This window comes from Tachyglossus aculeatus, chromosome 4 (genome assembly GCF_015852505.1).
Source record: "Tachyglossus aculeatus isolate mTacAcu1 chromosome 4, mTacAcu1.pri, whole genome shotgun sequence".
Classification (NCBI taxonomy): domain Eukaryota; kingdom Metazoa; phylum Chordata; class Mammalia; order Monotremata; family Tachyglossidae; genus Tachyglossus; species Tachyglossus aculeatus.
Window position 1 is genome coordinate 135,430,986 of NC_052069.1, and position 12,708 is coordinate 135,443,693.

Here is a 12,708-nt window from a genome sequence, read left to right on the forward strand (position 1 = left end):
ATGAATGGCAACTGTGGGGGCTGTGACGGCTGTGGCTTCTGTAGTTCTGCTGCAGCCCAGAACTATATATATATGTATATATGTTTGTACATATTTATTACTCTATTTATTTTACTTGTACATTTTTATTCTACTTATTTTATTTTGTTCCTATGTTTTGTTTTGTTCTCTGTCTCCCCCTTCTAGACTGTGAGCCCACTGTTGGGTAGGGACCGTCTCTATGTGTTGCCAACTTGTACTTCCCAAGCACTTAGTACAGTGCTCTGCACACAGTAAGTGCTCAATAAATACGATTGATTGATTGATTGATTCCCAAGCGCTTAGTACAGTGCTCTGCACACAGTAAGCGCTCAATAAATACGATTGAATGAATGAATGAATGAACTATCTCTCTATTACCGATGCCCTACCCCCTGAGCCCTGGCCAAGAAAGCGTGAGAAGCAAAAATGAAACCAAGACAATGAGGTAAAAGCCTCGGGATCGCAATCCTTGAGAACATCCTCCGCCCTCCGCTCTGCTCTCAAACCTGGAAAAAAACCTTCCTTCCAAAACCCTCAGAGCAATAATCAATCAATCGTATTTATTGAGCGCTTACTGTGTGCAGAGCACTGTACTAAGCGCTTGGGAAGTACAAGTCGGCAACACACAGAGACAGTAATCACAGCCATGGTTTTTGTTAAGCACTTACTATGTGCCCAGCACTTTACTCAGTGCTGGGCTAGGTAAGAGCTAATCAGGGTCAATCAATCAATCGTATTTATTGAGCGCTTACTGTGTGCAGAGCACTGGACTAAGCGCTTGGGAACTACAAGATGGCAACATATTAAGACTGTGAGCCCCACGTGGGACAACCTGATCACCTTGTATCCTCCCCAGCGCTTAGAACAGTGCTTTGCACATAGTAAGCGCTTAACAAATGCCTATTATTATTATTATTATTATTATATAGACAGTCCCTACCCAACAGTGGGCTCACAGTCAACACAGTCTCTGTCCTACATGTGCTCTGGAGTACAGAGAAGTAAAGTGACTTGCTCAAGGTCACACAGCAGACAAGTGGCAGGGTTAGGACTTGAACCCAGGTCCTCCTTCTAGGCCCACGCTCTAACCATTAGGCCTGCTGCTTTTTCTGCTTCCCTAGAAAGGTCCAAAACTAGAAGAGCAGAGATCTGGGCAGCCTGGGAGATTTTGACAGGTCCGAGTCATCTGTCATCACTATCTGTCCGACCAGTCGGGATAATTTGTTCTGTGACTGAGCCCTGCAAACAATAAGCACTGGGAATCAGAGGGCCTGGGTTCTAATCCTGCCTTTGCCACTTGTCTGCTGCGCGATCTTTGGCGGGTCACTTCACTTCTCCGTGCCTTAGTTCCCTCCGCTGCCAAATGAGGTTTCAGTACCTGTCCTCCTAATGACTTTTTTTAAAAATGGCATTTATCAAGCACTTATTATGTGCAAAGCACTGTTCTAAGCGCTGGGGAGGTTACAAGGTGATCAGATTGTCCCACGGGGGAGCTCACGGTCTTCATCCCATTTTACAGATGAGGGAGCTGAGGCCCAGAGAAGTGAAGCGACTTGTCCAAAGTCACACAGCTGACAATTGGCAGAGCCGGGATTTGAACCCATGACCTTCCTTCCTCTCCCCCTCATCCCCCTCTCCATCCCCCACATCTTACCTCCTTCCCTTCCCCACAGCACCTGTATATATGTATATATGTTTGTACATATTTATTACTCTATTTATTTATTTATGTATTTTACTTGTACATATCTATTCTATTTATTTTATTTTGTTAGTATGTTTGGTTTTGTTCTCTGTCTCCCCCTTTTAGACTGTGAGCCTACTGTTGGGTAGGGACTGTCTCTATATGTTGCCAACTTGTACTTCCCAAGCGCTTAGTACAGTGCTCTGCACACAGTAAGCGCTCAATAAATACGATCGATTGATTGATTGATTGATTGATTGACCTCTGACTCCAAAGCCCCTGCTCTTGCCACTGAGCCACGCTGCTGCAAGCCCCGTGTGGGACATGATGAACCCACAACTACGGCAGTGCTGAGTACAGTGCTTGGCACATAGTAAGTGCTTAAAAGTGCCACAGTAGTTATCGTTAATTGATCGATGGTATCAGTTGATCAGGGAAGCCTCACAGTCTAGTGGAAAGGTCTCAGGACCTTGGTTCTAATCAATCAATCAATCGTATTTATTGAGAGCTTACTGTGTGCAGAGCACTGTACTAAGCGCTTGGGAAGTACAAGTTGGCAACATATAGAGACAGTCCCTACCCAACAGTGGGCTCACAGTCTAGAAGAGTGGGGTTCTAATCATTCATTCATTCATTCAATCGTATTTATTGAGCGCTTACTGTGTGCAGAGCACTGTACTAAGCACTTGGGATGTACAAGATACAAGACACAGACGGTCCCTACCCAAAAACGGGCTCACAGTCTAGAAGGGGGAGACAGGCAACGAAACAAAACATGTAGACAGGTGTCGAAACCACCCGAATAAATAGAATTTTAGCTATATGCACATCATTAATAAAATAGAGTAGTAACTATGTACAAGAAAAATAGAGTAATAAATATGGACAAATATATACAAGTGCAAATGTTATCAAAAAAAGTGGTTGGAGTCTGCGGGGCGAGAAGAGAGGCCAGCTGCAGGAATAATGGGGCGAAGACAACAGCATTGTCGCAAGTTAGAGCTGAGTGTTGGGACCCAGGTAAAGAGAACCTAATACTCTGCCTCTTACCTGATGTGTGACTTTGTGCAAATAATAATAATAATAATAGCATTTATTAAGCGCTTACTATGTGCAAAGCACTGTTCTAAGCACTGGGGAGGTTACAGGTTGATCAGGTTGTCCCACATGGGGCTCACCGTCTTAATCCCCATTTTACCGATGAGGGAACTGAGGCCCAGAGAAGTGAAGCGACTTGCCCAAGGTCACACAGCTGACAATTGGCAGAGCCGGGATTTGAACCCGTGACCTCTGACTCCAAAGCCCGGGCTCTTTCCACTGGGCCACACTGCAAAGGACGTGACAGCATGGCACAGCGGAGAGAGCACGGGCCTGGGATTCAGAAGGTCACGGTTTCCAATCCTGGCTCTGCCAGTTATCTCCTGTGTAACCCGGGGCAAGTCACTTCACCTCTCTGGGCCTCAGTGACCTCATCTGTCAAATGGGGGTTGAGACTGTGAGCCCCACATGGGATAGGGGCTGTGTCTAACTTGATTGGCTTGTATCTGGCCCAGCGCTTAGTACGGTGCCGGGCACACGGTAAGCGCTTAACAAATACCATCATTAATGAATTAATTAATGGAACATCTCTGGAGCTCGGGATCCTCGTCTGTAAAATGGTGACAGAATAATAATAATAATAATAATAATGGCATTTGTTAAGCGCTTACTATGTGCAAAGCAAGACGGTGAGCCCCATGTGGGACGGGCCTTACCCAACCTGATGATGTTGTATCAACCCCAGTGCTTATTACAGTGCTTGGCACAGAGTAAGAGCTTAATGGACAGCATTTTTATCATTATTATTGTAGTCCTAATGACACTTGATAAGCACTGTGCCCAGAACTGTTCTAAGCACTGAGGTAGGTGCAGGATAATCAGGTTGCACACACAACCTGAGAGGCCAGCGTAAGGGTGTGGGGAAATTGGGAAATGGTGGCTGTAGCCAGGAGACCAAATAAACACCACCACCCCCAACTCTCCAAGGGAGTGGACGTATCTTGAGACAAATAAGAGAGAAAAATCTGGCGCGATACTCAAGGTTAAGGGATGAGGCATAGCAGCAGGATGGCCTAGTGGATAGAGCCCAGGCCTAGAAGTCGAAAGGTCATGGGTCATCAATCCTGGCTCCACCACTTGTCTGCTGTGTGACCTTAGGCAAGTCACTTCACTTCTCTGGGCCTTAGTTGCCTCATCTGTAAAATGGGGTTTAAGTCTGTGATTCCCAGGCGGGACAGGGGCTGTGTACAACCCGACTATCTTGTGTCTGCTCCAGCAGTTAGTGCCTGGCACATAGTAAACACTTAACAAATACCACAAGAATTATTATTAAGCAGTCAGAGGTGGGTGTGTAGATATCTAGAATTATATTTATTTATACTGATGCCTGTTTACTTGCTTGGATGTCTGTCTCCCCCCTTCTAGACTGTAAACCCAGGGTGGGCAGGGACTGTCTCTCTTTATGGCTGAATTGTACTTTCCAAGCACTTAGTACAGTGCTCTGCACACAGTAAGCACTCAGTAAATATAATTGAACGAATGAATGAACGAACGAATGAATGAATGAATGAATGAATGAATGAATGAATGAAAGCGAACCAGAGGCCTTTGTCTTAGGCCTTGTCCACACTAGGGTCAAACAATTGTTTGTAGGACAAGGGAGAAGTTAAGTGTTACCCTTTTTTTATGTTTTGACACTATTGATGCCTGTCTACTTGTTTTGTTTTGTTGCCTGCCCTCCCCCCCAGACTGTGAGCCCATTGTTGAGTAGGGATTGTCTCTCTCTGTTGCCAAATTGTACTTCCCAAGCTCTTAGTACAGTGCTCTGCACACGGTAAGCACTCAGTAAATACGATTGAATGAATTAATTAATTAATGAAGTGGTGTAATGCCGTCACGGTCCGATGGAAGACCAGGGTTTGTAAGGTCGAGGGTGCAGACATGAAGGCTTGCTCTTTTTTCACAGGACTTAATTATCACATTTCCTGGTAATCACATAAGGAATAGGCAGTCTTGTAAGATCATGAAGTATTCATTCTTCTAGTAGTGTCTTAATAATCTAACTCGAGTATGCACTTCTGGTGTGCTAAAATTACCAGTCCAGTTAGCCTTGGAATATTTCATAGGCCAGCTCATGCAGACATTTGCTCTCTCCAACCGTTTTCTCATAGTAATGGGCATTCTATGATTTAGGCGTCGAAGGATTCCAGCAGTGAAGATTAGAAGAGTAATATTTTATCTTCAACGGGGAGGAGGGGAAGGTGAATGCGAACTGATGAGCCCAGGGGCAGAACCAGCCACTGGGAAACTCGTGAGCTCACGGATCGGAGTGGAAATGAATTCACAGACACGAGGGTGATGGGGAACGGAAGCAGGTTTATTAAGATAATAATGCAAGGAATTGCAAAAGCTATTCTTAGATTAATTAGCAATAATTACACTGGTCAGCATGGTACCCCACCTCTAGCAGCTGGTAAGACTGAGAAGGAGACACCTTTCAAAGTCACCGACATGGGCGACTTTTCACAATCCCCCGGAGTTACCTTCAAACCACTCCAACGCGGGTTACCTTTCCCAATCCCCCACTGCAGCGGGGATCGAGTTCCTAGACTCCTCTGGCTCTGACGAGAAGGTCCGAGAGGTCTCTCGGCGCCACACGAGGTCTGACGGAGTGCGCGTCCTCGATTCTGGGTAGAGGCGACTCGCCGCATCGGGGTGACAGAGTTCCCAACTACTTTGAGGAATTTGTGGAGACCCCTCCCCAAATCTGGCTACTTCCCCATCCTCTTCCCTCCCTGTTGGCCAGATTTGGGGTGAAGAAGGATCGTGGGACGGGATCCATAGCCATTTTCTCACTCCCGGTCTAGCTCCCCCAGACCCTCTGGGATCGGAAGCGCCGAAAGCTATCGGAAGTGTTACTGCTGCCCATCGCTCCCTGCCAGACTCTCAAGGGTTGGTGAGCTAAGCTTGTTAGCTTGGCCGGAGGTGAGCGGTCCCTTGAAACAGTTCAAACTTGATAATAACTATGGTTATTATAGCCTACGTTAAGCGCTGGCTATAAGGCAAGCACTGCTCGTAGGCGCTGGAGTAGAAAGATCATTTTATTTTGCCAAAAAAGCAATTGGCGAGAGCTTTGAGGATTAGCAAGAGAGGAGGGGGGAGGCCACTAAGGGGCTTCAGAAGTCAAAGATCTGGAATATTCGACGGGGGCTACGGCTGTCGGAGGGGATGAAGGGGGCGGTCTGTCGGTGAGCAGAAGAAAGAGTAGGGCGATAGCAAGTGAAGGTGAAACGACACCGGGCAATAGGCAGCCTGGTGTCAACATTTCTGCCAGAATCGCTCACCTTCACAAGGACAGAAGTGGAAATGCTGACTGTGGACGAGATCTAGGGCTGGGAGTTGGGGGTTGGTGATGCCGGCAGATCAGGAGCGAGGGACGTTGACTTCAGTAGGCAGGGTATGCGTAGCTCAGTGGGAAAGAGCCCGGGCTCGGGAGTCCGAGGTCATGGATTCAAATCCCGGCTCCACCACTTGTCAGCTGGGTGACTTTGGGCAAGTCACTTCACTTCTCTGGGCCTCAGTGACCTCATCTGTAAAACGGAGACGAAGACTGTGAGCCCCCCGTGGGACAACCTGATCAACTCGTAACCTCCCCAGCGCTTAGAACAGTGCTTTGCACATAGTAAGCGCTTAATAAATGCCATCGTCATCGTTATTCTGATACCTGGATTTTTTTTTTCTGGGTGGGGGGTCAAAGGAGGAGAGGGCTATCAGTGGAGTGTAATCTGGGCCAAAGGGAGGGGGTCCAGAGTTTGGAGGCCTCTGGGAATCTTGAGGATAGTTCTGCCGGTGAGAGGACATGGGTGAAACAGCAGACAGAGAGGTGACAGGTGAACCGAAAGAGGAGCAGAGTTGGAGAAGCGGTTTGAGAAGAGGGCCGCTGGGGGGGATCAACGGGGTCACCAACGTGGATATTTAAGGTCCCCGAGCATCAGTGGAGGAAGTGGGCGGAAGAGAGAGTTCTCTTCCCAATACCTATCCCCTATCCTCACTTCTTTCCCGCTACCACCCAGTAGGCACACTTCACCCCTCTCCCACTCCAACACAATCCTCACACTTCACTCCTCTAACACCAACCTGTTTCTTGCTCTTGTCTCCCTCTCTCTGATGATCCCCCTGCCTCCTACGTGGAACTCCTTCACTCTTCATAACCAACAGACCACTTCTCTCTCCCTTTTCAAAGCTCTGCTAAAATCATCTCTCTCCAAATATCCTTCCCTGACTAATATTTAATCTCCCCATTCTCTATCCACCCCTCCCCCTGCAACAAGACCCCTCCCCAGTTAGGGCTCCGGTCCCCAGTCTTCCCTCCCTGAAACGTTACGAATAAAGCCCTCTGTTAACGCTACCCCCACCCCCGATGAAATTTGTTGGTATTTATAAATCAGGAAGAAGAACTCATTACCGAGCGAATCGGCTTGACATCTGGTACCACTTTCCTTTCTTCTCCTTAGCAGGCGTCTTTTGGCCATCCACTGGCATTTGGCTGACTGTGGAGAGCAGCTCGGCATTCGTCTTCAGCTTGTTCAGGGATTCGATCCTCTCCTGGAATCCTTGCTTGGCCTCTTCCTTCTCCGATATAATGAGGATGTCGATGTATTCGGGGATGGACAGAGGGTTGGGCCTCAAAGCGATGTCCTCCAGTCTGTGGATGCAGCAAGACAGATCCTCTATGAGGCTCTGGGCTTCACTCTCAACTCTTTCCAGGTCTTCTTTCAACTTCTGGGAGAGTTGTTCGGCTGACTTGAGCTCCCCGTGGGCCTTCTCGTAGTTCTCCTTCAGGTTCTGGTACGTCCCTTTCACCGTCTTGGGAACATAATTCCATCTGTATAGCTGATTGAAGTGGACATTCCAGTGACACTTCTGTGGACAGACGTTGCAATTCCCGGCTTGGTTCATTGCCGAGCAGTTGTGTTTCTTATGGTCATCTGCTATGAGACAGGGGCAATGACACGTGTAATGACATTTCTGGCAGTTAGTAATGTAACCCTTAATGGCTTCTTGTTGAGGTTCCATGATGGACGTCTCATACTCGAAGTTCTCATTGGCCTTCATCTTGTCCTTGTTCTGCTCCAGGACCTCTGTTATCTTCCGGAACTCCTCCATCTTCATCAGGTGGTTTTGGATCTGGACGTGCAGCCCCTCCACTATGACTTCCAGCTGCTTCCGTTCTTTTAGCACTTCTTGGGTTAAGCTCAGACTCTGGGACTGCAACTTGTCGAGCTCCGTGAAGAACTTCCTCAGGCTGCCGTTGCCCATGCGCCAGAACATCTCGTCGAAGACCTCCTCTTCCTCTTCCTCCTCCCCAGCTTCCCTGGCGGCCTTCGGGGCCTGGCCGCAGAACAAGGCAGAATTGTTGAATTTGAAGTGAATCGGGTCTCCGGCCCCATTCTTGGGGCACGGGACCTGAGCGATCTTAACGGCTTCCAGCACCGGAGGCTTCTGCCCGTCGGCAAAGGTGACCAGCACCCGGACGTTGTCGGCGATGTTCTTCCCGAAGATGGAGAGGATGGAGTCGAAGATGTAGCGCTGGGTGTGTGTCAGGCGGGGCAGGGACGCCTGCACCACGAAGCACACGGCGTCCAGGTGATCGATGCCTCTAGGGGAGGAGAAAAACTCTCGGATGTGTTCGGTCAGGGCCTGGTCGTGGTCAATGCCCCTGGTGTCCCCGAAACCTGGCGTGTCAATAATGGTGAGGCTGTAGGGCACTTGGAAGCCATCTTGGTGGGCCAGGTGATAGGCGGTGATGATGGAGGTCTGGCTCTCCGCTTGAGAGCGGAACGTCTCCTCCGTGATCAGCTTGAACCTGAATTCGTCCTCCCACGCCACTCCCAAGATGTAGTTGGCCATGGCATTGATCATCATCGTCTTCCCAGTTCCCGTGGCTCCCATCAGCATGATCACCTTGTTCTCCTTATGCCGGTAACTCGTCCCAAAGGTGCACTTCTGGAAAGGGCTATGCTCTCCCATTTGCTCGTGCCGCAGGTTTAACTTATACAGAGGAGGGTATTGGCTGTGTTGGATCCTGGTGGAGCTGGACAGGAAACGCGAGGCCCCTTCCTTTCTTCGTCCTGTTAAGAGTCGGCACAGAGTTGAGCGTTTTAGGGGACCTGTGTCCCTCACCTTGCGATTCTGGGTCTGAGGGCCCCGGTGGCCAAGCCAAAGGACCCGGGCCAGGCTACGTGTCCCCGATACTAGTGCCTTGATGGCATTGGATGGTCTAATCTTGGATCCCACTCTGCACTCTGGAGCCCTAGAAGGGCCAGGAGAAACAAAAAATCATTCGGCTACTTATTGAGCGCTTACTATGGGCCGGCCACTGGAGTAAATGTGAAAAAGTGCAATAGAGAAAGTAGACAGAGAAGCAGAATGGACTCATGGGGCTGGGGACGCGGGGCTGGATGTCAGAAGGACCTGAGTTCTAATCCCGCCTCCACCACTAGTCTGCTGTATGACCTCGGACAGGGCATTTAATAATAATAATAATCCTTATACGTGCATGGCTGTCTCCCCCTCGAAACTATAAGCTCACTGCGGGCAGAGAATGTGTCTGTCATATTGTTATATCGCACTCTCCCAAGTACTTAGTAAGGTGCTCAGCACACAGTAAGCGCTCAATAAATATGATCGAATGAGTGGTGACCACAGTGGTACCAAGCCTCAGCTACCTCAATCAACCAGCGGTATTTACGGAGCGCTTACTGTATGCAGAGCGCTGTACTGTGTGCTTGGGAGAGGACAACGCAACAATATAACAGACACGTTCCCTGAGTCAGTCAACAAGTGCGGCGCGCCCACGGGAGGGAGAACGCTCTGCGGGGAGGAGGGGGAGGCAAATCGACTGGAGGGGTTCCAGTAGCCCACCAAGAGGACCTACCTTGGTCTGAATTCATGGCTGGGATCCTTCTCTGTGGCCAACGGCCTCTTCCGGGGTCAGAACGAGCTTAGAGGACAGCAAAGATGTCTGGCGAAAGAGAAACACACGCGCGGAGGTGAAAATAGGCGGGAACTCCCTGGGACCCTGCTCATTCAAGCTCTCATCCTATCCCGTCTGGACTACTGCACCAGCCTTCTCTCTGATCTCCCATCCTCGTGTCTCTCTCCACTTCAATCCATACTTCATGCTGCTGCCCGGATTATCTTTGTCCAGAAACGCTCTGGGCATATTACTCCCCTCCTCAAAAATCTCCAGTGGCTACCAATCAATCTGCGCATCAGGCAGAAACTCCTCACCCTGGGCTTCAAGGCTGTCCATCACCTCGCCCCCTCCTACCTCACCTCCCTTCTCTCCTTCTACTGCCCAGCCCGCACCCTCCGCTCCTCCACCGCTAATCTCCTCACCGTACCTCGTTCTCGCCTGTCCCGCCGTCGACCCCCGGCCCACGTCATCCCCCGGGCCCGGAATGCCCTCCCTCTGCCCCTCCTCCAAGCTAGCTCTCTTCCTCCCTTCAAGGCCCTGCTGAGAGCTCACCTCCTCCAGGAGGCCTTCCCAGACTGAGCCCCTTCCTTCCTCTCCCCCTCGTCCCCCTCTCCATCCCCCCATCTTACCTCCTTCCCTTCCCCACAGCACCTGTATATATGTATATATGGTTGTACATATTTATTACTCTATTTATTTATTTATTTATTTATTTTACTTGTACATTTCTATCCTATTTATTTAATTTTGTTGGTATGTTTGGTTCTGTTCTCTGTCTCCCCCTTTTAGACTGTGAGCCCACTGTTGGGTAGGGACTGTCTCTATGTGTTGCCAATTTGTACTTCCCAAGCGCTTAGTACAGTGCTCTGCACATAGTAAGCGCTCAATAAATACGATTGATTGATTGATTGATAGTGTAAACCGGAGCACAGAAGGACTTGGATTCTAATCCCGGCTCTGCCACCTATCTGCCGTGTGACCTTGGACTATTTGTTTTTCGTCTCTGTTCATCAGTTACCTCATCTGTTAAATTGGGGTTTAAGACCATGAGCCCCACGTGGGACATAGACTGCGTCCAACGTGATTAGCTTGAATCTACCCTAGCGCTAAGTACAGGGCCCGGCACATAGTAAATGCTCAACAAATACCCCAATAATTATTGTTATTTTTACTGTGTACGGAGAGGTGAGAGGAAGCAGAAACTCTCCAGCGCAGGACTCCGGTATAAACTATTTGGAAATCCTGGTTGTAGCCGCAGCAGACTGCAAACCGACTTTGGGGGGAAAGTCCAAGGGCAGATATGAGGGATGGAAGAGGAAGAGAAGCTCTTTTCCTCATAGGGAAACGGCATTGCCCAGTGGAGAGCACAAGCCTAGGAGTCAGAAGGACCTGGATTCCAGTCCCGACCCGACCTTGGGTAAGTCGCTTCACTTCTCTGGGCCTCAGTTCCCTCATCTGGAAAATGGGAGTTTTGACTCTGACTCCCATGTGGGACGTGGACTGGGCCCAACCTGAATAGCTTGTATCCACCCAGCGCTTAGTACAATCCACCAACTCTGTTATTTTGTTCTCTCCCAAGCTCGTAGTAGTGTTCTACACATGGTAAGCGCTCAGTAAATGCGACTGATAGATTGATGGATCGAAGGATAGCGCTACCGGCAGAGCGACTCTAGCAATCAATTAATTCTACTTATTGAGTGCTTGACCCATCCTGCCTCCACCTGGTCCTGGAGGTTAAGAAAGGGCTGTGTCCGCCGTTCATCTCCTCCCTTAGACTTCCCTCACTGACCCTTCTGCAGGAGCCCCAGGATCAAGGGAACGTTTACGTGGGAATTGATTTTCCTTGCTGCCGCTCTCTGCTTGCTAATAATCATCATAATTATAAGGTGATGATGATGATGATGGCATTTGTTAAGCGCTTACTATGTGCAAAGCACTGGTCTAAGCGCTGGGGGAGGTTACAAGGTGATCAAGCTGTCCCACGGGGGGCTCACAGTTTTAATCCCCATTTCACAGATGAGGTAACTGAGGCACAGAGAGGTGAAGTGACTCGCCCAAAGTCACACAGCCGACAGTTGGCAGAGCCGGGACTTGAACCCATGATCTCTGACTCCAAAACCCGTGCTCTTTCCACTGAGCCACGCTGCTTCTCGTATAACAAAGGTGATATTTGTAAGCGATTACTACGTTCCAGGCACTGATTTAAACGCTGCGATGGATGCGAGCAAATCGGGAGTCCCACGTGGGGCTCACAGTTTTAATCCCCATTTTATATTCATTCACTCAGTCGTGTTTATTGAGCGCTTACGGTGTGCAGAGCACTGTACTAAGCGCTTGGAAAGTACAATTCGGCAACAGATAGATGCAATCCCTACCCAACAACAGGCTCACAGTCTAGAAACGGGGAGACAGACAATAAAACAAACCAGACAGGCCTCAATAGCATCAAAATAAATGAATAGAATTATAGATATGGCACAGAGAAGTGAAGTGACTTGCCCAGGGTCACACAGCAGACAAATGGCAGAGCTAGGATTAGAACTCAGGTCCTTCTAAATCCCAGGCCCATGCAGTATACCCTAGGCCACATTAATTCCCACGAGATATGATCCCTGGCCTGCTTCAGAGAGGGACTGTACCTTGTTCCATGGGCCCGGAGCTCCTCACGGTTTAGTTCTTGGCTCAGTTCGGGTGTGTCGTGGGCCGACTGTGTCTGTGAGAGGGTGGCTGCTTCCTTTTATTTCCCAGATCCCGCCGGGTTATTTTCCCGATGATCTTCATGAGCCTCCTCCACCCAGAAGTCAGCTGATTTACAAGACCAGAAACTGTCGACTGCCCGATAGCAGCGTGAGTAAAGCAGTTTCTGCCTTTCTGAGTTTTGGTTTTGCTTTTAAGATGGCTGTTTTCCAAGCAGCCCTTTGATGCCAAACTGCCTGACTGGGGATTAGAAAAGATGCCTTGAGGTCCCACACCAAATAGAATGGTT

At 49.1% G+C, this 12,708-nt stretch overlaps 1 protein-coding gene across 1 annotated transcript; it reads right to left on the reverse strand.

Annotated features, from left to right (window-relative positions):
• Positions 1–6,294: 6,294 nt before the first annotated feature.
• On the reverse strand, positions 6,295–12,540 carry LOC119927324. Its single transcript, XM_038745930.1, has 4 exons — positions 12,362–12,540; positions 9,681–9,767; positions 7,209–8,874; positions 6,295–6,333 (listed from the first exon to the last, which is right to left on the reverse strand). Exons 2-4 carry the CDS (start codon positions 9,694–9,696, stop codon positions 6,330–6,332), a joined length of 1,686 nt encoding a protein of 561 aa, XP_038601858.1. The 5' UTR covers positions 9,697–9,767; positions 12,362–12,540; the 3' UTR covers positions 6,295–6,329.
• Between the last annotated feature and the right edge of the window lie 168 nt (positions 12,541–12,708).